The sequence below is a fragment of the Helianthus annuus genome, chromosome 15, assembly GCF_002127325.2.
Source record: "Helianthus annuus cultivar XRQ/B chromosome 15, HanXRQr2.0-SUNRISE, whole genome shotgun sequence".
NCBI classification, from domain to species: Eukaryota; Viridiplantae; Streptophyta; class Magnoliopsida; order Asterales; family Asteraceae; genus Helianthus; species Helianthus annuus.
The window spans coordinates 4428390-4456079 of record NC_035447.2 but is presented as its reverse complement, the minus strand read 5'-3'; the positions used below and the strand labels follow the sequence as shown (position 1 = coordinate 4456079).

The 27690-nt window shown below is 39.1% G+C and overlaps 1 protein-coding gene across 1 annotated transcript; it reads left to right on the top strand.

Moving 5' to 3' along the window:
- On the top strand, positions 1-25154 carry LOC118487280 (magnetosome-associated protein MamJ-like). Its single transcript, XM_035983968.1, has 3 exons — positions 1-411; positions 622-957; positions 25110-25154. The coding sequence occupies exons 1-3, from the start codon at positions 1-3 to the stop codon at positions 25152-25154; spliced, it is 792 nt and encodes a 263-aa protein (XP_035839861.1).
- Positions 25155-27690: the final 2536 nt, after the last annotated feature.

Sequence of the window (27690 nt, the reverse complement as noted above, 5' to 3'; positions counted from 1 at the left end):
ATGGCCTCGCCCTGCACCGGCGATTCGGACACCACTAGACCTATACCTGTAGTATCAGACGACCTAGCCTCTTCAGAGCATGAGGCGCACACATCGGACGTTTCTAGCACGGATGAGGACGACTTCCAGCCCTTCGCACTACCTGACGGGGCTGATGAGCTTGCCGATGGCCCTCCCGTTGAGTACCTACCATTAGTAGAGATTCCGGCACCTATACCCTTAGCCGTTTATCCTGCGTATGATTTGCTTCTTGACGCCGAAGCTGACGGCGATATTGATCTGTATGACGATGAGCCCATAGAGGATGATGATCTTCTAGAGGATGAGATCCAGGACGCGGCCCTACTTCCTGCTGGCGATCTTCTGATGATCGCTGATGCTCCCGCCGAGGATTCGCCTGCGCATTCTCCGGTCCCAGACTCCTTTGAGTCTGTGGCATCCGCACCTTCCCACCCTGTGAGCGCACAGCACTTTTCGCATGGTTCAGACCCCGACCAGGCATCCTCTGTTGCTCCTATTCCCAGCTTTGCGTTTGACCATGACGACATAGAGGATTCTGATCCTATCTTTCCTCCGGGATTCGACCCGGATCATGATATAGAGTTCATACCGATGGATCAGCCCATGGAGGATCCAGCTGACCCAGTCGATCCTATTGACCTCGAGTTCGATTTCGAGATGGCTTTTGATGACCCCGAGCCTGCCGTCGCTCCTGAGCAGGCAGTTGCTTTAGACCCTATACTTGATCATGACCCCGTGCATATTGACATCCCTATTGAGCCTGTTCTAGCTGACCCGCCTATCGATGATCACCTTATGGATGCTCCATTGCTGGAGGGTGATCACGTCGTTGCTGTCGATCCTGCTGTTCCCCCACCTGTTGTTGATATACCTGTTGACCATCCTGTCGATCACATTGCACCCGTTCACCCTATTGTTGCTTCCCCACCTGATCCCGTTCCACTAGAGCCCGAGCATGCATTGTTCGCGGCACACATGGATCCACCAGATGAGCACGCACAGCACGGGTGGATTCCTGCTGATGAGGATGTTCCACCTATTCCCCCCACACCACACTGATACACGACGTGTTGATTTCTCCTTTCAGGTTCCTCAGTTTGTACCTCCAGCGAGACCTGGAGATGGTTCTTCGGCCCATCCTTTTGGGCATGTGCCGATGTCTGTTCCTTTCAGGCCACAGTTTCCACCTGTTATACCATCCGCTTCACCGTTTCACGTGGCACCTTTTGACCCCACCAGTGAGCCTTTACTCTGGTCCTCACCGCCTGTCATGCCACCTACTGATCCCTACCATCCATTCCATGTGGGACACACTATAGAGGACGTTTTGATGTCTTTCGTTTTTCAGCATGAGTCACACACGCAGCGCATCCAGGAGCTTGAGAGAGCTCAGCTGCCACCATGTTCGTGCCATGGTCAGACACACTCTCCTTTGCAGCCATTTCGACCCTTACCCCCAGATTATGCTGCACGCCTCTTTGCACTAGAGCAGCAGGTTGCTTCTTTCATCCGTACTCAGAGAGCCATGGAGGAGGACTGGCTCCAGTTACGTCGTTTGTTTTACACTCACTTTCCCCCTCCTCCACCGCCATCTGTATAGAGCTCATCAGTGCTGTTTGGGTAGACGTTGGTGAGAGGACCGCGATTGCTCTTGACTGCACAGCATTCTTGGAGACTACATGATGATTCTGGCTTTTGTTGATGTATATTTGATGTATTTGACACTGACTTGATATAGTTTTTGGACAGGGGTGATGTAGCCCCTAGTTGATTGATGATTGTATGACACAGTGATGTACTGATACACTTACTATGTGGTCTCGATATATGGCAATCGCAGTATTCTCATCATATTTGATTCGCTTGATTGCTTATTTATATTTTTATGACATGGGATGTTGTGTGTATAATATTTGTGACATGGGAGGTTGTGTGATTAGTATTTGTGAAGTATTGATAACATGAGATGTTATGTGCTATTACTATTACTATATACGTACGCTTTACTATGGCCTGACCGACGTAAACACATCTTTAGAAGATGCCGCCAAGACGTCAACAACAGCAAATGCCTACCACTCAGGAAGAACTACAGCAACTCATTGCTGCTGCCATTGCTCAATATGCTGCCTCTCAAGGAGGAATGAGTGGAAGCAACTCTGGCAACACCGGCAACAACAACAATCCACCTCATGGGTGCACCTACAAGCAGTTCTTAGACTGTAAGCCCGCAAACTTTGATGGCACAGGAGGTGCTGTCGCCTTTGTCCGCTGGGCTGAGAAAACTGAATCTGTTCTTCGCATGAGCAAATACGCACTGGATCAGCAAGTCACCTATATCTCTGGGCTATTTTTGGATGGAGCCCTATCCTGGTGGAATTTGCAAGTACAGACACTTGGCGAAGCTGCTGCCTACGCGCTGACCTGGACCGAACTGAAGGAACTCATGCGCAAAAAGTACTGTTCCCGCGCTGAAATCCAGAGATTAGAGACCGAGTTCTGGCATTTGGAAATGGAAGGTCCTAAGATAGCAGAGTATGTTCAGAGGTTCCACGACTTATCGCATGTGGTACCCTACATGGTCACTCCCAAGTTCAAGAGAATTGAACACTTCATTTGGGGATTAGCTCCTCAAATCATAAGCATGGTGACCTCCTCCAAACCTGCAACTATCACTGAAGCCATTGATTTGAGTGTGGCTCTCACAGAGGAGGCAGTTCGTTTGAACAAGTTTGATGAAGTTGAGCCAAAGAAGAAAGAGGCTCATGTGGAGTCATCAGGAGGGAACAAGCGGAAGTTTTCAAACTTCAAGCAGGGCACCGGGGTGGTGGTTAAGAAAGGGGAATCAAGTATGCCAGCTCAGGATACAGCTGGTGGTAGAAGGAAAGGTAAGGGATATATGGGTGCACATCCCAAATGTAACTCTTGCCAACACCATCACTCTGGTCGATGCGGGCCAAAAGTATGTGAAGCTTGTGGAAAGACTGGTCACTTGAAGGATTCCTGTTGGGCTAGTGCTGGCCGGGGAGGCCAAGGAGGATTTGGGAATAGAAATAATCGTGGTGGTATTGGGAATCGCCCACAAGGAAACAATGGAGGTGATGGGAATCGGGTCAATAATGCAAACCAAGCGGGCGCCATAAATCGTAACCAGAGAAACAATCAAGTTGGAAACGGTGGTGGAAATGGGCAGAGACCCGGATGTTTCAACTGTGGTGACCTTGGGCATTACAAGAGGAATTGCCCGGAATTAAACCAAGCCCGCGGAAGGGTTTTCAACATAGAAGCAAGGGAAGCGCGCCAGGATCCCAATGTTGTCACTGGTACGTTCCCTGTAAACCAACGCTATGCATCCGTTTTATTTGATACTGGCGCCGATTATAGCTTCGTGTCGTTAGAATTTAAGAATATGCTTGGTTTAGCCGCTAGTAAATTAGATGTTCCATACTCGATCGAATTGGCGAATGGGAAGTTAGTAGAAGCTAACAAAGTGATTCGAGGCTGCGTAATCGAATTGGGAGAGCGTGAGTTCGCTCTAGATCTACTACCAGTCCAGTTGGGAAGCTTCGACGTGGTAGTAGGAATGGATTGGTTATCAAGTAACAAGGCCGAGATAGTTTGTCATGAGAAGGTCGTTCGTATCCCGACCGAAGATGGTGAGACCATTGTGGTACACGGAAAGAAGCGTGAGACGCCGTTGAGGATTATTAGCTGCCTGAAAGCAAGAAAGTGTTTGCAGAAAGGATGTGTTGCTTTTCTGGCACACATTGTGGATAAGAAAGCTGAAGAATCGAAGATGGAAGACATCCCTGTCGTAAGAGAGTACCCAGAAGTCTTCCCAGAAGATTTGCCTGGCTTGCCGCCTCAAAGGCAAGTGGAGTTCCGCATTGACTTAGTTCCAGGCGCCGCGCCTGTGGCTAAGGCACCGTACAGACTTGCTCCGTCTGAGATGCAGGAACTGTCGACACAACTTCAAGAGTTGTTAGACAAGGGATTCATCCGACCGAGCTTCTCGCCTTGGGGAGCTCCAGTTTTGTTTGTCAAGAAAAAGGACGGTAGTTTCCGTATGTGCATTGACTACAGAGAGTTGAACAAGCTGACGATCAAGAATAGGTATCCTCTGCCAAGGATTGATGATCTGTTCGACCAACTTCAAGGTTCAAGCTTCTATTCGAAGATCGATTTGCGATCTGGTTACCACCAGTTAAGGATACAGGAGGAGAGTATCCCAAAGACAGCCTTCAGAACTCGTTATGGGCACTACGAGTTTCTCATTATGCCGTTTGGTCTGACAAACGCACCTGCAGTGTTCATGGATTTGATGAATCGAGTTTGTAAGCCGTACTTGGATAAGTTCGTGATTGTATTCATCGATGATATTTTGATTTACTCAAAGACAAAGGCTGAGCACGAGCAGCATTTAAGAGCCATTCTGGAGCTGCTAAAGAAGGAACAGCTATACGCCAAATTCTCTAAGTGCGAGTTTTAGCTAAGAGAAGTGCAATTCCTTGGGCACGTGGTAAATGGAGATGGAATCCACGTGGATCCCACCAAGATCGAGGCAATCAAAGATTGGGAAACGCCAAAGACGCCAACCGAGATTCGGTAATTCTTGGGTTTGGCTGGCTATTACCGAAGATTCATCGAGAACTTTTCAAGGATCGCTCAACCATTGACGCTCCTCACGCAGAAAGACAAGAAGTTTGATTGGGGAATCAAACAGGAAGAAGCGTTTCAGTTATTGAAAGATAAGCTTTGCAACGCGCCAATCTTAGCCCTACCGGAGGGTACAGATGATTTTGTGGTATACTGCGACGCATCGCGTCAAGGATTGGGTTGTGTGTTGATGCAACGCCAAAAGGTTATTGCCTACGCGTCGCGTCAGTTGAAAGTGCATGAAAAGAACTATACCACTCACGATTTGGAGCTTGGCGCAGTGGTTTTTGCTTTAAAGATCTGGAGGCACTACCTTTATGGTACGAAATGTACAATCTTCACAGATCACAAGAGCCTGCAGCATATATTCAACCAGAAGGAGCTGAATATGAGGCAAAGACGATGGGTTGAACTGTTGAACGACTACGACTGCGAGATTAAGTATCATCCAGGGAAGGCGAATGTGGTCGCCGATGCCCTAAGTCGAAAGGAGAGGATCAAGCCCATAAGGGTTAGGGCTTTGGAGATGGTTGTTCGAACCGATTTTCCTCTGCGCATTCGTGCCGCGCAGAAAGAAGCTCTCAAGGAGAGAAACCTTGAAGTGGAATATCTCCGTGGGATGGAGAAGTTATTGGTACCAAACAAGGAAGGAACATTGTGTTTTGAGAAAAGGATTTGGGTTCCTTTGTTTGGAGGTTTAAGGAAGGTTATTTTCGATGAAGCTCACAAGTCGCGGTACTCTATCCACCCTGGAGCGGATAAGATGTACCAGGATCTTAAAGATTACTATTGGTGGCCTAGGATGAAAGGCGATGTGGCTGTTTATGTGAGCAAATGTTTAACTTGCGCTAAGGTTAAAGCAGAATACCAGAAGCCTTCAGGACTTCTGCAACAACCGGAAATTCCCAAGTGGAAGTGGGAACAAATCTCCATGGATTTTATTACGAAGTTGCCAAGAACGCCAAAAGGCCATGACACTATTTGGGTAATAGTGGATCGATTGACGAAGTCAGCACACTTCTTGCCTATCCGAGAAAAGGATAATACAAGCAAATTGGCCGAAATTTACATGAGAGAGATTGTTACACGCCATGGAGTACCCCTCTCGATCATCTCTGATAGAGACGGAAGGTTCGTATCAAGGATATGGCAATCCTTCCAAGAAGCTTTTGGCTCGAAGTTGAATATGAGCACCGCGTTTCACCCGCAGACCGACGGTCAAAGCGAGCGGACGATTCAGACGTTGGAGGACATGCTGAGAGCGTGTGTTATGGATTTGGGCGGTAGCTGGGATAAGCATTTGCCTCTGGTTGAGTTTTCATACAACAACAGCTACCACACCAGGATTGGTGCCGCGCCATTCGAAGCTTTATATGGGCGCTAATGCAGATCACCGCTCTGTTGGTCTGACGCCGGTGATAGACAGTTGGTTGGTCCTGATGTAGTCCAGGAAACCACCGATAAGATTGCACAGATACGAGATCGCATCAGTGCGGCTCGTGACCGTCAAAAAGCTTACGCGGATCGAAGCAGGAAACCTCTAGAGTTTGAGGTAGGCGATATGGTTTTGCTAAAGGTATCACCCTGGAAGGGTGTGGCACGCTTTGGGAAGCGTGGAAAGTTGAATCCGCGGTATATTGGTCCGTTCAGGATTTTGGAAAGAATAGGGACCGTAGCTTACTAGCTGGACTTACCTGCTGAGCTAAATGGAGTTCACGATACATTTCATGTATCTAATCTGAAGAAGAGTCCAACACAAGATACCGTTGTCATTCCTACCGACGAGATTCATGTTGACGAGACGCTCCACTTCGTTGAAGAACCTGTTGAGGTCACGGATTGGAAAGTGAACAAGACCCGCCGGAGCAGTGTCAAGCTCGTCAAAGTTCGTTGGAATGCCCGCCATGGTCCTGAATTCACCTGGGAGCGTGAGGACCGAATGAAAGAGAAATACCCCCATCTATTTCCCAAGAACCCTGCTTCTACAAGCAGAACTTAAAATTTCGGGACGAAATTTTTCTAACGGGGGGAGAATGTGACAACCCTCACTAAACCAGGTATCCGTACGATTTATTTAATAATTAATTACTGCTTGATTACTGTGCTTAACTGAAATTGTTGATGAACTGCTACTTGACTGTTGATACTTGTATAACCTGCATCATACTTTACATACCGTCACTACATTATTTACATGCTGAACTCTAGTGACAAACATGATGCACAAAAGCACAGTAGCACCATGAACGGATAACCTATTGAACATGCTGATAAAGCCATCATCAGGCAGATACTGCCTCTAAGGCCTGTATGAGCCAGAAATATTTTACTACACCCACAGTGAGTGTAGGGATACAAGGGTTGTAGAACTGCGTCTCTAGGAATAAGTTACGATGACTGGATGTGCCTAAAACATACACTGAGCACAAAACACAGCACTTTAATTAACATTTCAGCTTCTGGCTAGCTAATAAAGTGCTAAAACATGAGAAAAATATTACTAGACACTTTCCAAAGTGTCAGGAATAAGTTGTGTCACTAAAAATGGTATTTACGACACTTAAAAGCTTTATTAAGCGCTTTAACGGATTACTATCCAACCGAACAACCGGACTATACCCGGAACATAAAAATATTGACATTAACAATATTGATCTTTTTCTGAGCCAGTTAGGGTCCCTGAACACCCTAACACTCGCCATAAAGCACAACACGTGACTAACCAAGTTAATCCCTAAACTTAAATTAGTTAATCTAATCTTAAAGTAACTAATACTTGGAAATGAACTAGGGACCCCCCCCCCCTGGGCCGATCGGTCACTATGTGACCAAGACTTGTACCATCTTTGAATATTATAATGTCTCTTGTCCCATATCTAGAATACACAAAATCCATTGGATTATAACCCTAAGTGTTGCCTATAAGAACATGTTAGTGCACATGAGATTAATCACCATTTCATCACAACCAAACTACTCTCTCTCTTGCTCTACATACTTCGGCCGAACACCCCTCTTCTCCTCCATCCATTTTCGATTTCCATCTTGTAAGTTCCAAGCTATACAAGTGTTACGGGTCACATACGAGGAGCCTTGGAGCAAACGGAAGACGAAGGACCTCTCTATCTAGCTTTTATACATGCATTTTTCACATAGATTCTTCCCTAGCTTCGAGCTAGAGGTATAATGCTTAAAACACTCTCTTGAACTAATCTAAGGTGGTTAATATGTGTTGTAACGGTTAAAACTCGAAATCTTACAAAATCATGCATTAAAGTTTACTAAAAATGCAAGTATTGTTGGTTAAAAGATCACCAGTTGTGTAAATGTTGTAGTATTGATTTTGTGTGATTATCTAGACCCGATCTATGTTGTGGTAGCTCGGATCATCATTTAACCCGGTTTGGTTAAGGTCATGGATCTTGACATAAGCTTGTTTTGAATGAAACAAGGGTTAAAGGGTGAAACTCTACCACACGCGAAACATGAACTTGTGTAAAAATGTTTTACTTGTAAAATAGTATTTAAAACTAGCAGATCTACGTATCTGCAAGTGGTATTTTCAAAGGACCAAGCGTCAAAGAAAATCATGTTTTCTAAAAATAGATCTTACATTAACAAGTATGATTTTATAAACCACAAGTGTGTAAACACTTGTGAAATGAAAAGTTTCGACAAAATAACAATCTTTGAAAAAGATGACGGGAAGTTGTAAAGACGGATTTACTTTAAAAACGAGGTTTTTACGAGATCGAATTACTTTATATAAAGATCCACAAAATATAATGGGATTTACACTATAGTTTCGGAAAAACTACAAGTTCATGTGACTTATGCGGTTTACATACTTGTCGACTAGTTGATGTGTCGGAAGTTGTTTGATTGACTAAAGAAGTTGTTGAAATTGATTTTGTAAAAGAAAATGATACGCTTGAAAGCGTGGCCACCTCCAGTTACAGAGGAAACTCTGGCGAAATTTTTCTAAAAACCTAACACTTAAAATTATTTACACTACAAGTGTTAGAATTATTTTTGACATGTTTTCGAAAAATATATTTCGCCACGACTTTATTTACAAATATTCGGAGGTGGGATTTTCACAAAAACTAAACGTGATAAATATATATTTGGTAAATATATATTTTCACAACACTGTTTATGATTATTTTGTGAAAATACATAAATATTATTTTAGAGTAAAAATAATATTTTTGAATGTTAATGGATCCAAAATAATACGAACGCCTCTACGATAACTATATGAGTTACACCGGTAATTACTATTACCACTCGAACGCTAAAACGTAACTTACGCATTATACGGAAATATTTATGAACGCGTATTTTATCGACGTATTATTTTTGGGGAAAATTATGTGAAATGAAAATATAATATTTTTGAGAAAAATATTTATATTTTGGAATTAGAAATAAGTATATATTAAGTGAGACTTAATGATATAATTTGAACGCACATGTATTAAATCCCCATCCTTGGGAAGGAGATTAACTACCAAGTATATACGAAAAGTAAACACGGAATAGTTGTCTAACTATTTCCCGAAAACTTAAACTATAAAGCTAAGGCACGGCCGTCCGTCTAATAGAGTTAGCACATGTAGGTCGTTGCACAGCTGCCTGATTTGGAGTACTTGGTAGAGACGCACCGACTGTGAGTTCATGTCCCCCTTTTCTCTTAACTGTTTTCAGTTTTCTAAACTGCGGGGGTGAAATACATGTTACTATGATTACAAGTACTTTTTACATGGTATGGTTAGCGTAAGGAGGGTTGCTACTTAGATCATGTGAGTGGGTAGGCGGGAACTGGAGGCCATTAATCCTCATTGTAGGACCGAGGGACGTAACCGGTAGATCTATCTGGGTGTAGCGAGCCCAACCCCAGGTCCAGCATAACGGACCTCGGGGTGACTTTGTGCCCCGACGCAATATCGCAAGGGTTGAGTCTTCCTACTTGCACTTCACACGTATCAATGGCCTTGCAAACCGTTGGTGATCTCTTTTTCCTTATTTGCTACATACCAGGATTTTGATAAATACAAAGGTTTATTTACTCACTTTCGCATGAACTCGCTCAACATTATTGTTGATTTTTCAACTTACATGTATTTCAGGGAATTAAAGATCTGGCACGGTATGGCACGTTTTCCCGCTGCACTAGTTTCCGAGGTCATCCGGGGTTTAGGGAATGTGACTCTTTCCTGGACAAGTCACAGTCTTTAAACCATGTTTATGTTTTGTTTGTTTGTTGAACAGTGTCATGGTTATTAGGGTGTTTTCCCGTTAAGACAATGGTATTGTATTTGGTTTTTAATACTTAATGGATGATCTTGCATGTTTTTAATTCATATAGCTTTGTTATGATTAAGCTATGGTATTAAGAAGTCACACCAAATTAACCACGCTTCCACAAAGCCAGGGTGTGACACATAACCTCCCAACCCCACTATTACTTTGTCAACTGGCATTTTAGTAGTGACGTTCCCTCTCGTCGTATTTCCAGGAGATTTGTTCTCCCATTTCCCGGATCCTATTCCCTGTACCTATCAGTTCTTCGCCAAAATGGTGGAGTTTGGCTAGGTTCTCATTACTCATCGGTGGGTTTGGTATAGGTTCTGGGTCGAACTGAGGGAAAAAAGGTATAAGGGTTATTAAGAAGGTTTTGAAACTCCCAGTCGTTAGTCCACCACTCATCCATTTCTCCTAAAGGTCGGGTGTGGATCAGAGGGTCTGGAATGGCTGGTTCCAAATTCATTGGAAGTTGGGTTTCAGCAGGATAAGGGTAGAGATTGTTGGTGATAGGTCTAATGACATCATAGCTTGCCAGTAGATGATCTAATTCCTCCTGGAATGTAAATTCTTCAGTTTGCTTGGAACTTTCCCCGATTTCTATTCCCGTTTGCCTAGAATTTTCCCTGATTTCTATCTTTGCTGGCCTATAACTCTCTCCGGTCTCGACCCCTTTTCCTTTATCCATAGGATTTTCTATTTTGGGTATTTTCCTAGTTGCTGGTTTCCTCCTGCGCACTTTCCTCCATCCTACATATCTTCTTCTTTTCTTAGGCTTTGCTTTCTCCGGAGGTGGAGCTTGAAATTCCATAGGTTCCTCCAAATCAGCAATGTAACCAGTGAAGTCGTTGGAAACTTCTATTGGTACAGGATAGAGATTGAGATTCTGAAGGGCTTCAGATAACTCATTCATGCTGTTTAGCATATATGCAAAATGCACACAAAATGCTAAGTTAAAATTTTATAACAAAATTTCACAAATAACATTTAAGTATTATTGCAAACCGTGTAATTATTTTAATACAAAGAACAACTGAAATTTAAACACACTAGGATTTATTGTAACTTATTTATTTACGGAATAACTTTTCTTTAGAGCTTCTGGCTTGTAGGTACTATAGGTACTAATACTGATTTAAAGGTTTGCATTCACTGCTACAGTGGCTAACATGTAAAGATCTGCCCATTTTTCATCTAATTTGTCTTCCCAAGGTGGATTATTGCCTATTTCCTGGGTTTCCGGATTAAACCTCACTTTCTTTGGTTGGGATTTCTTTTCTTTCTCTTGACTTTTCCTAATAATCAAATTTCTTTTACTGGGAGAAAGTGGCTTTTCAAACTGGGCTTTACGGACAAATATTCCTTCATCCATATCTGCTGGGTATTTTGAGGAAGTTCCTTTTTCTTTAGGTGAAGTATCTAATTTATGATAGATAGCCGAAAGTCTTTGTTTACCCATACTGTAACTAACAAATAATCAGTTAATAAAACACATAATCACAGAACGAAAATTAGAAATTTAAGTATTTCCCCAAATACTTTAATAGGCTTAAATCAGTGGCTCTGATACCACCTTTTCCTGTCACGGCCCTAGCCCCGGTTTGACCCGGTTAAGAGCCGGGGGACAGGAACCCCGTGGTATTTAATTTAGGCGACAGCGGAAGTCTTTAATACAGGATCTTTTAATACTAAAAATGCCCGTTTACTTTATTACATAAGTTGGGGATAAAACCCTGTAATTTACAATAAAGGGATTTCACTGGGAAATCTTTATTTTACAAAACATGTTTCTTTATTTTTTTTATATTGAGCCACTTCCTTAAGCTTGTAGTGCTTCACGGCACTTTTCCTGGATCATAACAGATCACCTGAAACATGTTTGAAAAAGGTTTTGTCAGTGGGAAATACTGAGTGAATCATTCATTTTGTCTCAAAACGACACATTTGTTATAATTTACAGTATTAAGAGCGATTACAATGTTTCTGTTTATCAACCAACTACCCACAGTATTTGTCACTCGACCATCCATCGGTAGCCTCATTGCCCGATGGTGTCTGTGACTATGGTCATATCAACTCGTTGTCCAATGGTGACGGTTATCAAGTAATGTATACAAAACCCCACATACCGGCTGTAAATTGGTGATTACAAAGACTTAATACCTGTAATTATAACTTTGAAAATAACTTGGAGTTTTGTAAATCAGTTGATAAAAAGAGAATGACTCACATTGTAGATTTATGCAAGCAGAGCTTAGCCTATTGATTAGCCTGTTAACCTAATTTAAATAACAATGCACACGAACGGGGTTAGTAACTAATACACCATTTACGATAACTCACGAGATTAAACCCTCACAACGAATGACAAAGCGCGATACTTAAACATCCAGCGGATTCACAACGAATGACAGAGTATAGCCCGAGTTCAGGCTACACTCAAACATTCTGTCGGAATCACGACGAATGACAAAGTATAAACTCAATTTGAGCGGCACTCAAACATCTGTTGGATAGTTTCAATCGATCGGACACTGAATCGTAATAGCGATCGAGTTATTACCCTGTTATAGCGGCAGCACTTCGTGAATCGTGTGTGTTTTTGGACTGTTTTTACTATAACTCAGTGTATATAACGAATTTCTTCGTCGTTTCAACTCCACAATTCAAGTCCCAAACACCCCTAATTATACATAAAATTTGACCCCCTCGCGTGACGCGAGGAGTACCCCTATGGGCGTCGCGTGGCGCGAGGGGTCACTACCTACCATAGGGTAGCCCCGTGTGTTTGTAGGCTTGCTGAGTCGACGGAATTGTAAAATTCAATTTTTGACAGCTTTTTATTTGGATAATCGTAACTAGGGAAACCCCCCCCCCCCTGAGTTTTAGGGGCCCTGATCCTGATTCTGATTGTTCTGAAAATTTTAGGGTTTATGCGGAATTACTTGGGTTTCTCAATTAGGGTTTCCTTTATTGGACAATTAACATAATAAGTATTTATTTTAGTGAGAGTTGTTACAAAAACCAACATCATTACTGGACATATAAGAGTAGGAAGCTACCCAAAAACAATATAAATGGTGAAAAAGAAACATAGTAACATATATGGCATCATGAGACAAGATATAGACATATATACATGAAAACAATCACATGAAAAGTCCATCTAAAATGTAGGAAGATCTAAGGCCCTATATAAAGCTAAGACACATATGTACCTCTTAAAAGTACTTAACCCTAATCATATGTATTCACTCTTCACGAACTCATATCCTAGGCTATGTCCCCAAAGAGGTGCAACTTTAGAAAATCATGCCTAATGCGCTCATACAAAGTCAATTTGGGCCTGCATTTACACCTCTTCCCCTCCACAGTAAAGGTTTCTGCTGCTCTCACGGGTGTCGTCATCTGCCTCATCCTCACATGTCTAAACCACCTCAATCTCCCCTTATTTATCTTATCTGCTATATTATCCATTCCTAATATTTCCCTAAAAACTTCATTTCTTGGCATGTCTAACCTTCGGTGCCCACACATCCACATCAGCATCAACATCTCTGCTACCTACATCTTTTGCGCTTGTGTCTTCTTGATGGCCAAGCCGTCTGTCCCGTACAATATAACAGGTCTAACTGCAACCTTATAAAATTCCCCCTTTGATTTAGTAGTAAACCTCTCATCACACAAAACCCTAGAGGTTGCTCTCCATCTACTGCAGCCAACCTAGATGTGGTGGGCTATGTCGTTATCTATCTCATTGTCCCTTTGTATAAACGTTCTTAAATACTTGAACTTAGTGGTATCCGGAACCACTTGACCCTCAATGGTGATTAAGGTGTCTTCACCATCACCCGTGCTACTTAAATCAAAGTAAATGTAATCACTCTTAGATCAACTAATCCTTAAACATTTTCTCTCTAAAGTTGCATAACACTCCTCTAACCTCGTATTTGGGCTATGTTTAGTCTCCACAACTAACACCATATCATCTGTAAAGATCATGCACTACAAAATTGTTTCTTAAATCAATTTTGGCAATTCATCCAGAACAACCGTAATAAGAAACGGACTCAACGCTAACCCATGGTGGAGTCCTATCTCCATTAAGAAGAAATCAGTATCCCTACAGATGCACGAACACTAGTTTCAGTCCCACTATAAATATCTCTAATTATGTCTATATACTTATTAAGCTTCCACTACCCTTCAAACTATCTCAAATCAGTCTATGTGGCACACTGTCATATGCCTTTTCAAGATCAATGAACACCATATGAAGATATCACTTATTCTCCCTACATATACTCCTTAGAATGTGTATCGCTTCTGTAGTCGATTAGCATGTCTAATGTGAGTTTCTCTTCTAATTCTAGTCTCAATTACCCTTTCTCATAATTTCATAGTATAATCTTTGAAACATTAGGCCTCTCGTAGCATCAATATTGTATGTTTAACCCTCAATGGGTTGCCAATCCAGGATCTCACGAATTTGTTTTTGGTTGCCCCGATGGAAACTTCCCAGAAGGTCACCCATCCTAGTACTACTCCCACCTAAGCAGGAGCCAACTAAGCGCAAAACGCCTTGATGATTTAAGAGGCGGGGCATGTATTATGAAACAAGAATCTCTCCTGTCACGACCAATGTGTGAGTTGTAACACCTCGCCTGTACTAGAGATGATGTGTCACTTATACAGTAGTCAGAATTCAATACTTTAATCCATTAAAAATAAAACATTACATTCTTTTACAATTTAAAAAAATACAATACAAAACAACATTAATTTAAGGAAAATATTTCATCAATTAATTATGAAAAATCCTTGTGTGTCTTTAATTTCCTCGAACCCACTTCCACGTCTTTCCAGATAATCATGTAACTTAACGTACATAAAACAACAAAATAAAAGCATGTCTGAACGAATGGCTCAATGGGCGGATAACGAAAAACATAAAAATTTGTAACTTATAAACATGTAAACTTGTATATCCTAATCATGAGTAGGGTTCGCATGGAAAGTGTGTTTTTCCTAGAAAGTCTAGGAAGCGATCTGGTCCATCCGATTGGTGTGTTTAAGGGTTGAGATTAAATCAGTGGCAATCTTGTAATATCTGAGTTTAATTAATTGATTGTTTTAAATGAGTAGGGGCAATTTTGTCAATGGCCGTGTTTTAAATCAATTAGATAACCGCCCAGTTCCTAATTTCAAGCAATTTTCCCTCTCTCTCCAAACCCATCTTGGAAACCCCAATCCCTACAAAAAATAACTACAATCATGGAAGAAGATAACTTTAGAAACGACTGAGAGCACCGGATCAAATTAAAACACTTCTCCATCTCCACCATCTCCGAGTTCATCATCACCATTCAAATACTGTTCTTACCATCTCCGTTTTCTTGACGATGTGTTTTAACAGCAAGCAAATTAATACAGTTGTGTTTTAGCAGCAAGCAGATTCATACAGTTGTGGTTTAGCATCCAGATTCATACAGATGTGTTTTAACAGCAAGCAGATTCATACAGTTGTGTTTTAGCATTCAGATTCATACAGATGTGTTTTAACAGCAAACAGATTCATACAGTTGTGTTTTAACGGCAAGCAGATTCATACAGATGTGTTTTAACAGCAAGCAGATTCATACAGTTGTGTTTTAGCAAGCAGATTCATACAGTTGTGTTTTAGCATTCAGATACATACAGTTGTGTTTTAACAGCAAACAGATTCATACAGTTGTGTTTTAACAGCAAGCAGATTCATACAGTTGTGTTTTAGCATTCAGATTCATATAGTTGTGTTTTAACAGCAACCAGATTCATACAATTGTGTTTTAGCATTCAGATTCATACAGTTGTGTTTTAACAGCAATCAGATTCATACCCTGTGTTTTACCATCTTTATATTGTGGGATCTATAAAAAAATTGACTTTAGCCTGTAAACTGTTAAAACACAGCACCAAGAACATGCTGATAAATTCCAGTAATCTTCTGAACAATGGAATATGCGATGTAATGTGACATAGACAATAACATAAAACACATTCAGATTGTTAAAATGTAAAAGAACTGTTAAAACACAATTTGATTATATATTGACTTCAGAGTGTTAAAACACACTGACTTCAACCTCTCTGACTGGTAAAACACATCACTAAGAACATGCTGATAGTTTTCAGATAAACACATTGACTTCCAGATTTGAATTCGAAAACAATAAAAATTCCGAAAATCATGGAATTTTAGTTAATGAAAATACATTCCAAAAATAAAATTAAAATGAGAAATTACATGATAGCTCTTCTACTTAAAATCCCTCAATGACACATGTCCAATTCTTATTCCTTCCTAGACTTTCTAGGAAAAATAGACTTTCCACCAAACTCCTACTCTCCTAATCATATCAACTTATAACTTATAAATCTTAACATATCAACTTGTAGCTTGTAACTTGTCGCATTCATATATGTTCATATAAACTTGAATAACTTGTAACCATAACTCGAGAGAAGTGAGTATTGGTTTAGCCCTTACAACGAATCGGCACTGATGCCAACCTCCATTGAAAATCCCAAAAAAGGACCCCCGCAAACCATGTTAACCTGATCGCGTCTCGGAGGCCATTGTTGAAAACAGATACAACTTCCTCAATAAACATGGGTTGGCTGTCACACCCCCGCTTTTCTCCGGTGGGCCCGGTAGGGCTAGCAAATCGTGTCAACCCGACCTGTGAAGACCCAAACACGATAAGACATGAACCCGAAATAGGTAAACACGAACACGACACGAAATCTTATCGTGTCAGATTTTCCAAACACGAACACGAACCTGATAATAAACAGGTAACACGAAACAACTTGTTAAGACACGAAAAAAATTACCAATGTATCAAACAACCTGTTAAGACACGAACACGACATGTTACTACATATCTAATATTTAGCCATTAACAGGTCTTAACATGTATTGTATAATGGTCTTAAGTCTTAACAGGTCATATCGTGTCTGACACAACCTGTTAAGACACGAACATGACCTGTTAAGACACGAACACGATAAGACACGAACACGAAATAGGTAAACACGAACACGAATTAAACAGGTCTTATCGTGTCGACCTGTTATAGACACGAAACCTGTTAAGGTTAAACACGAAACCTGTTAACTTCGTGTAGGTTTGTGTCATGTTATCGTGTTCGTGTCAGAATTGCCAGCTCTAGGGCCCGAACGTGAGGCGTTAGCGTGAAGATTGTATACCAGTTTAACAGCGCACCAGAAATAGGGAGTAATAATAAAGTTTGAGTATTAAAACTCCCAAGATGTATTAATAACTTTGAGTAACAATATCTGATACAATATAACCCAAAGGTGGATCGAAAATAAATGTAAAATGGACTTGGAGAAATCATGGGTCTTTGCCATTGGAGTCACAAATTCCAAAACTATATACCAAATCCTATCCAACCTACTAGTTAGGTTCGCCACATGTAAGTCAATCTTTAAAAATACGCCAGCTTTCGCTGGTAAATACAGTTAACATACTCATTTTTAATACACTTGATATTTATGGGACAAGTATCTTAATTTACCAGTTTTACATGCTTGTCACATTCGGAAACTTGAAGAGCGGCCAAATTTTGATCAATATACACACCATATTTTGTAAACAATCAAGCGTATGTCTACACCCTGCACTTATGGCCATTACAATAAATGAATTGGGGAACCCGTTTGGTCATTCTATCATGAATAGAAAAGAATGGTTGTTAAAATATAACGTCCATGAGATTTTCTATTGTGAGTTTGCTAACTAACAAAAGATTCTTTGTCAAATTAAGAATAACCAAAATATCACTAAACTTAAGATGATTGTAAATATGTAAATATGTAAATATTCGGCATGTGGTATAAGAAGAATGTTACCATTGCCAAAGGTTACCCAAGCATTGCTTAATAATCAATGGTCGGTGTCATTTGTGATGTAGCACCCGAATCAACATACCAAGCAACTTTAGGAAAATTACCTTGAGACTTGACTGGTTTAAATGCGTAGGAAGCAGGAGTAGGGCATAGTGACTTGAATTTATGCATAATTGACAAAGTGGCCCCATGATACATGTGAAAAAGAAGGGAAATAGGATATCCAACTAGGTTAAAAAAAATGGGTCGAAAAAGAGCTGGAAAAGGGTCATCAATGTCGTTTGTTTCGCTACCACCTGGATCATTGGCGTGTGCGAAACGAGGCCATGTTTGATGGGAATCAGATTCGAGTGATTGGTATTGTGGACAGAATCAAGGAGGAAACTTTCTTATGGATCAAATGTAGATCCCCGTTCCTGAACTTGGATTGGAATAGGTGACGTGACTTTAACGTCCACGATGTAATTTTGTAATTTTCTGTTTTATTTGGGACTTCTAGTCACCGGTTGGCCACTTATTTCCTATTTTATGGTTCGTAATTAAATAGACATGGTTAAAAAAAAGTGGGGGCAATGGTGTGTTCTAGACATGGTTGTAAAAATCCCGACTAGTCTCCGATTAGTCGCCGATTAATCACTAATCGGGGGTTCACCGATTAATGGCCGATTAATCGCTAGGCAGTCAATGGCGGTCCTATTCTGGTCAAATTTTGGCCTGACGCCGGTCAAATTTCAACCAAACCTTATAAATTCCTTCCAATTACCTAAAAAATGGGTCAATGAGGGGTTAAACATGTATATTTTAAAAAACTACATATAAATATGTGTGTGTATATAGTATAACTTAAAATTATATATAAAAATTTCAATCCGATTAGTCCCTATTAATCCCAGTTAATCGCTAGTCGGTACCCCACCGCCCGACTAGCGCCTAGCAATTCTTACTAACACTGGTTCTAGATCGAGCACATGTAAGTGAGTGAGTTTGTGAGAGAGATACATTTATATCACAAAAATTGTAAAATAATAAAAGAAATAAAAATAAAAAAAATCCATGAAAATGCATCCAATCTAGGAGAAGAACATGAAAAAGCCCCATGAAAAGATAAAAGTTGGGTCTTTTGGACGTTCATAAGACGGCTAGAATTGGGAGAGGTGAGGCGAATACTCTTGCTCGTTTGTTTATGCTCGTTACTTGGAATATATGGAGGGCGAGAAACAAGAAAAGAGTTAACAACAAGAGATGTGAGGCTGGTGATATTGTGGACTCGATTAAGTCGGTAGGATACCTTTGCTTAAGTATAGAGCGGAACGGTCTATTGTTTGGAGCTAGTAGTACAAATGTACTTTGTAAGTGTGGGTTTTATAATTGGTTAAGACGCTTTTTGTGTCGGTGGCTGCTTTATATAATAAACTGAAATAAGTTACTATTTACGAGATTCGCAAATTGTTACCGCATTAATAATAATAATATTAATATTGATATTTAATATTAACATGTCATGTGATATTACACGTATTCTAAAATTTAAATGTTAAGTTTATCTTTAACAATTTGGTAAAAAAAAGAGTAACGAAAATAACAGGGCGTATGTGGATATAATCACAAATAGAATCATTTTCAACACAAATATAACAAAAAAAATACATTTACAAGGACATAAATGTTTTAGATTTTTACTAGAAGTTGCAATTATAAGGACCCATGAAGATAATAAATGAATTGCACGGCACCAATAAGTTCTCAAAGGCATCCATGTGACATATAGGCCATAGCAAGCATACGAATAATTGAATAATATATACAAACAGTACAGTAGTGTTAAACGGGTCATGTTTGCGGGTTCAACCTGACTTGAACCCTAAAAATTTTAGATGGACCCGACCCTGACCCGAAGCTGAAAATCTGTCATACATATGAACCCGAACCCGAACCGAATATTCGAAGGCTGACCTGAACCTGACCCAAATTTTTTTATTTTTTTTATTTTGTTTCAACAAATTAATATATTAAAATTAACATCTACTACAAAAAAAAAACACAAATTTATATAATAAAATTAAATTAAAATCAATTTTCCGTTTGTAAGTTATAATTATAGCGTAAAATAAACACCCAATTTAATTTATGACAAAAAAACATATTATATATTATAAATTATAAATTAGCAAGATTTTTGTGCATAAAAGTTGTACATTATGCTTTGGACATTTTTCAAAATAAAAAACTTGATTTTTTTACTTTTAACCCAAAGGTTTTTACCTTTTGCAATTTTAACCCTATATAATTTTTTTTTTAACTTTAACCCAAAACTTTTCATTATTTGCAATTTAACTTCACAACTTTTGTCACTTATACTTTTCATCTTTCGCAAATTTTCGTTTTACGTATAGTTCTAAATTTTTTGAGTTAATACAACGCAACGTGCATGTGTGGTTCAACGTTTTTGCCTCTATTTTTCCATGTTTGACAAGTTCGTCGCAACACACATATCCTAGGTCGAGTCAGTGTTGGTGGTCGATGAGGGTTGTGTGACATTAGTATTATTTGACACCGTTTTACGCCCCGCTGCAACGCGAGGTGTACTTTGGGGGTTTTCAAAGAAAAAATGGTTATGCATATGGTTGTCGTAACGTTGGCTTTGTGTGTTTTCCAATAAAAAATGATTTTTTTTTTTACTTTTCACCTAAAAGTATTTCATAAATTACTTTTAACCCAAAACTATTCGTTTTTTTACTTTTAACCCAAAACTTTTTATCTTTTGCAATCTATCCTCGTAACTTTTTTTTACTTTCAAATTTGGTCCTTTATAGTTTTCATTTTCCGCAAATTTTTCGCTTTATGCTTGGTTCTAAATTTTGTGACTTAACATATCGCAACGTGTGTCTTTGGCTTAACGTTTTTACGTTTCGTTCTAAATTTTGCGAGTTAACACGATGCAACGTGCCTATGTGGGTAAACGTTTTACATCGTCTATTTTTCCCCGTTTGACAGGTTTAACATAACGTGCAGGTCCTAGATCGACTTAGTTATAACTAAAGAATCTCCGCCGCATTGCGGCGGGTCGCAATCCTAGTTGTATTAAAATATCATATTACAGCTATGGGTTAAACGGGTCAACCCGCCAACCCGACTGGGTTGACCCGAACCTGATCCATTTAGCTAAACAGGTTCGCGGGTTCAACCTGAAACCGACGCGAACCCGTTTAGACTAAACCCAAACCTTTGAATTTCGTGTTAGGTTCGTGTCGAGTTTTCGGGTCGTGTCAGAAATTCACACCCCTATCGACAAAGGCATATTATGGAGTCATGATCATCATGTAAATATGTTGCATTATTTCTCTCATATAATCAAATTTAGATAGATAACTAAAAATATCGTGCAATTTAGTTGTGCGTAGTGCTTTAAACAATGAGTTTTGAGCTTGTTTCTTCAACTTTTTTTCTTGTTTTCTTCTTCCCTTTTCCTTAGATAACCTCTAGGAGCATCACCACATGTCTACCAAGGTAAACAAAGTTGGTATGTCACCATTTTTGAGGCCCAAGTGAGGATTTTGTTAAACTTTTTAGACTTTTTTTTTTACTTTACCTTGTTTCATTGGAACTTTTTAACACCAAACCGAGTCACCAACTAATCTCTATGTTGAGGGACTAGTGTTAAGGTTTATTCTAAAAAAACAAGAGGTTCATATGCCTTCTCATACTAAAATCTAAGTAGTCTTCAAGCCATGAAAGTGATGAAACCACACTAAGTCTCCAATGATACAATATTGGAAGCACTCTTCTTGGTCAACACTCATTTGGTTACTTAGTATACTAGATAGTTGTTCATGTATTCATACCTATATTCATTACTGTTTGGTCAAAAATCAAGCAAAGATAATGCAACCAAATCTTTTGTTGTGAGGTGTGATGCTTGAATCAATGAACAATGTTAAGGATAACTCAGAAATGTAATGAACAAATGACACAAGGATTTATACGAGGAAAAAGCCCTTGATCAAGAGATGATCTCCGGCATAAAAAACCTCGGGTGATGGAAACTACCGATCACCAACTAAGATTAAACAAAAGAAGTTTACAACTCGGGATGATAACAAGCTTGTTACAAGGATCACTAGTGTGTAATGTGCAAAAAATGTATGAAATCGCCAAGTAGTGTTCGAGAGCTGGTTGAGGGCTGTTACGAGAGTGTGTGTTTTTGCCAAATTCGCTAAGTGTTCTATATCAAGCTTGTTATCCCCATTTTAAATTAGTAATAACTAAGCTAACTAACTATCCGCAATTTGCGCAAGCTCCCCACGATCTCCATAACGTTCATAAGAGCCAAGCACGTGCGGAATATTGAGGGGATATGCTCCAGGAATTTCGGTGAGACTTGGTCCATGCCTTTGCTCCTGCAAAACAAGTTTACTGATGTTGAAAAAGTAGTTCAACTAAATAAACTAAAATTACCCTAAATTAAGACTCAAGTAATAAAAATCTAGACTCTTTAACCTGACTAAACTACTCACCGGCAAGTGAACTGGTCGACTCTAGCACAGAAAAGTAAGTCCGGATGTCGAACCCACAAGGACACTAATGAATTACGTTAACGACTTTATTTAGATTAGACACTGACACGACTAAATAATTGCTGTGTTTTAAGGGGGGTTTTTACTAAAATCCTAAAATTGCAATTAAAATGAAATTTAAACTAAGACACGAACGAAGACTAGGGTTTGATTCAGATGAGATTAACGACTACCTAGACTTGAATCCAGTTTAACTAGGAATGGACATCTAACGGTATTATTGTTGTATGGAGCCGGGATCGTAAAATACTAAACCTTAAGGTATTTCAATGCTAAGACCTCCCGACCCTTCTCAAGAAGAAACCTAGGAAACCCTACAAGGCTGTTATGAATACCGACTGTTAGACTTCCTCTCAGTCCTCTAACGACTCTAAAAGTGCCCTAATACGACTATCTACCTCTCAGCGCGACAATCTAAGGCAATTCTAGGTTCTGAATTGGTTTACTAGACACAAATGCAATTAGGGAACTAAAACTGACTTCTCTCAAAATCTATCTTAGCTATATATTGCACTGAGACCTAATAACTAAAGCAGAATATTTAATTCTAATTGTATTTTAATTACTGTTTCTAAGGCTATCGGCCGATTTACCCAAAGATCACCCGAACCCGCAAGGATACAAATAATCAACACAAATTTATTATGTGAAAGACATTCACCAAAATCTATGTGAAACAGTAAATAATCAACAATCAAAAGTAAATACGCACATGCACCAAATCAGAAACTCTAGAACACTTTACTTTCAGAAATCAATCCATAATTAAACAATAAAAACCGTAAAAAGATCCAAACTTTAATCAAACCATCATCTTGTCTAGGTAGTATCTAGGGTTTAGCCAAGAAACATGTTGTTCATAGTAAACAAATCAAGTTCAAAATAAGAATTCATTGGAAAAGACTGAAAACACGAAATTAAAGAAAACCGGGAGATAAAACCCGAACAATCTTCACTTCCACGATCCAAGCTTCAACCGGATGATTCCCGCAAGCTAAAACACTTCGAAAACCTTAAAATCTGCTCCAAAAGGTCGCCTAGGGTTTCTTGGTTCGTAACCTACTTCATAATAATCATTATCCTTGTTTTTATACCAAACCCTAGTGAATAACAAAAAAAATTCGAACTATCAACCCATCGCGCTACGCGACGGGTTTCCTGCTTTTCGTTGGTGTAGCGCCAACAACATCAATATCAGATTTTACTTGTTAACTGTTGGTGCTACGCGAGTGATTAGGTGGAAGTCCGTGGTGTAGCGCGAGTGACTTATTTCCACAGAATGTTGCCTTCAAAATCCAACTTTGCATGCCCAAAACTCCCAAGAATTATTCTAACTCTTTGTAACTTGCTCCAGGACATAATGTTTCAGCATCAAGCTCGTTTCCACTCAATTTTCAGCCAATTAACGTATCAAAACCTGGAAGACCGAACTTTGATCAATAGTACGCAATTCTAAATAAAACTAAACTAAAAATAACGATAAACTGTACAAAATATACACGAATAAAGGATGTATTTTGCAATACATCATTTACGTACAAGGTAGACAATTGTTAGCATAAGGATAACAATAAGGATCCTGAATCCTGATCCTGCAACACCTACTGAGGATCCTAAATTCAAACAGAATTGAGGATCCATGATCCTGGTAGCACTTGAGGATCTGTGATCCTTAGGATTGGAAAATCCTCCCCTATCAATTACCGTCCGAATCATCCATGAGATGATTTGTGCATTGGTGAAATCTTGAGGTTAAGAGATTTATCCAACCTACGCATGACTCGACTAATTTATGACTTATACATCATAATATATACATAATATAAATCCCCAAAACCTAACCATGATATCAACCGAACTCATGGTTGAATGTTGTATGTTAAGGTGGAACATATCTTAGTTCGGATTCCTTAGGTTGGACTTCTAATGGGTGACTTAGTACCCATGAAAAACACAATTAACAATAATGTCTAACTTAAGTGTCCAAAACAAGATATGTTTTATCTACTTTCATACTTATATAATTCCCCTTTACTTTCCAACCTCCAACTCATCAAACTCATACACCTTTGTTTATCCTTTTTAGGGAACTTGGTGATTCATCCTCTCAAACCGCTCACTCGCATTTGTGGAACTTATCTTCGCAAACCGTGAGTATATTTGACCCATTTTCCGTTTGAATCAAAATTTGGGTTGTAACATGTAAACATATTAAATTCACATACACACACATACAAACAATTTTATGCAAACACTTAATCCGTATACATGCTTAATTGATATACTTATTATGATTCCATGCTTGACATCTCATGCATATTAATGTATCATTAACCTTGCAATCATTCCTCAACATGTATAGCGCTATAGGATTAGCACACCGTCCGTTTGTGGTCATTGTTAAGTTATACTTTACGGTCTTGTTTACTTCAGTGACAAGATTAAGCTCACGGCCTTATTCACTTCAGTGATAAGATTACGCTAGTGGAAACTTTGGATTGTTGATTAATTGTGCATGCTAGTATGTAGCATGATTAGTATACCTTAACATGTGGATTTGAGAATCAATCTTTATATGCTATCTTGACAAAACTAGTTTGCTATTTGTGTTGACGGATACTTATTACATGTTGCAGGAAATTGATGATAATCCTACGAGAAATCTACTTAGGATGGATTAGAAACTCACCAAAACTTTATTTACGTATTTTGTTACTTAGTATGAAATTCCCACTTGTTGTACTTTTTTTCTTAAAGAATGTAACGTGTTATTTGATGATGAAATGAAATTTGAACTTTAATATATTGTCACTATTTTAGCATTATGTTGTCTTTGAATAATCTATTACGTCTGTCCTTTATGTTTCCGCAATTGGTTGGGGTGTGACATTGCATGTGTTAGTAGTCCTTGCTTTACAACTTGTTCGGTTGATGAAAAACCTAGTAGCTTGTTTGGTGACATAGAGAAGGTTGACTCACACTAGTAAACAAAGTAATTGAACTGCAAAAGATCTGATGACAATAGTCTGTTTTTTATTAACCGACTTTTCACCACCATGTCTATGTGGAGTCAAATTAATTGATTAAATTGAGTTCTGTGTAGTAGAATCTGGAACTTGGAGGAGGTTACATGTAACACCTCGAAAATTCATGTCCAATAAGGTATTGACACGTGTCATAAGCTTTGAACATGTGAAAGATTACGTATGAAGGACTAAAGTTGACAAACAAGGAAAGTATGTGAATATAAGGGTTCAAAATGTCAACAATGAATAAATATACTTTAAAATAGCCCTACATGATGTTTATACCCTTAGATGAATAAGTCATGGATCATACGAAGCTAATTGTGAAAGAAAGTGAGGAATTACAAACTACAGGGGTTAAATGTGTCAACATGTTTAAAGTATACCTCTGAGTGACCTTTTAGCGAACCCAAAGCTTTGTAATGATTAATTATACTCACAAGAATGTGTGATAAAAATTTCACAAGGTTTCGATTAAGTATGAGAAAGTTATGACAATATTCGTATACGAGGGGTTAAAAGCGTCAATACTGAAATTTAAGACTTTTCGGTGAACGTATGAATAACCGGGGACTAAACAAAGTTGGTTTATGACTTGGGGTCCTTAAAAGTCAAGTTTGGGGGTCTATAGTGTAAGAAACCATCTTAAAATCAAGTTTTGAAGGACCAAGGACCAAATGTGCAATATTTGAAACTTGGTGACCGGATCAGACACCCATACCGCCCGCGTAAGACCTGTAAGGAACCTTACGCGGGCCGCCTAAAACTGCCAGATGCAGAAAAACAGCACAGCTGCCTGTTCCAGCCGGTTTAACCGACTTAACTTACCATTTTTCGATTCAAGGGGCTTGTTTGATGGTTTTAAAGGGTCTAGGGACACTTGGGATGATCCCATAACACTTGTAGACTTACTTGTAATGATCTAAAGGCATCAAGAACTCCTATATAAAGACCCACATGTTGCAACACTTGAACTTGCACTTGAAAACTTTCACAACTCACTTCTTGGAGGTTCCTGGAGCTCAAGCATCTTCCCTAGTGATCATTAGTTGTGCTTAGGACTATTGTAAGTATGTTTAACCTTCTTTAATTCAGTTTAGCTTAGTTATTTAGCGTAAAGTCAAACCGTCGTAATTAAGATTTGACTTCGTCATTAATCTTAATCCCTTCAGTCAAAATTCAAATTAAAAGTACCTATGAGTTGGTATTTATGTGGGTAATAAACCCTTAAAAGGGTATTCTCTGATTCCCACTCTAACTAGGTCAATTGTCGAGTCAAACTTGATTATAAAAAGTCAACAGGAAGCCTATTTTCAAATAAATGCATAATTAGCAATGTAAAGGCTATGCAACCTGTTTTATCATTAATATAACTTGGTAATTGATGTAAGAACATGTCTAAACATGTTCAACTCGACAATTTTCAGTTTAGGCTCGGTTCGGGACCGAAAGTCGCATAGTTTGACTTATGCTTTGACTTTCAGTTCTGACCCGTTTGAGCATGATTTAAGAATGTCTTAGAGCTTATTTGGGACCAGGTTTCATATAAGTATAACCCTCTATGATTATACAACTTGGTTTATTAGTTATCCGATTCATATGCATATTTCCGTTAAATGCCTAAATGTTGACTATTATGCCCATATGACCTTAAAACATGAATTTTGAAAATGTAAAAGAGTAGAAACCTTAGGTACTGATTTATAAACCTGTATCTAGAATTTGACATCAGTTTGAGGTCTAGATTAAGAGTTATGCTCAATAGCGTAATTAGAAAGTTTTAGTAATTAAATGGCGTAATTAGCATATAGCCTATCTAAACCAAAGTTTTGATACCAAAATTTTTACCCACTGATATAAAATAATATTTTGGGATTTTTGGAGATTTTTATTTATTTTTTTAGGCTGATCATAACCTAGAGTTCTAAGCTTAATTCGGTAGTTGTCGGTTTTGCCCTTTTAAGCTATAAAATGAGTTTTACCAAACCTTTTGACACCAAACCTTTTTCTACTGATCTAATATGATAAATAGAATATTTTAAGCCTTCTGGAATAGTAAAAATATCAGCTTTCCTTTAAGAACCCGGAAATAGCTCCAAATCGCCACTTTAAGCGTTTTTAAGCGTTTTAAACGCATAGTATGTATTAAAACCATATTAGATATATAAGAATTGATACCTACTGATGTTTT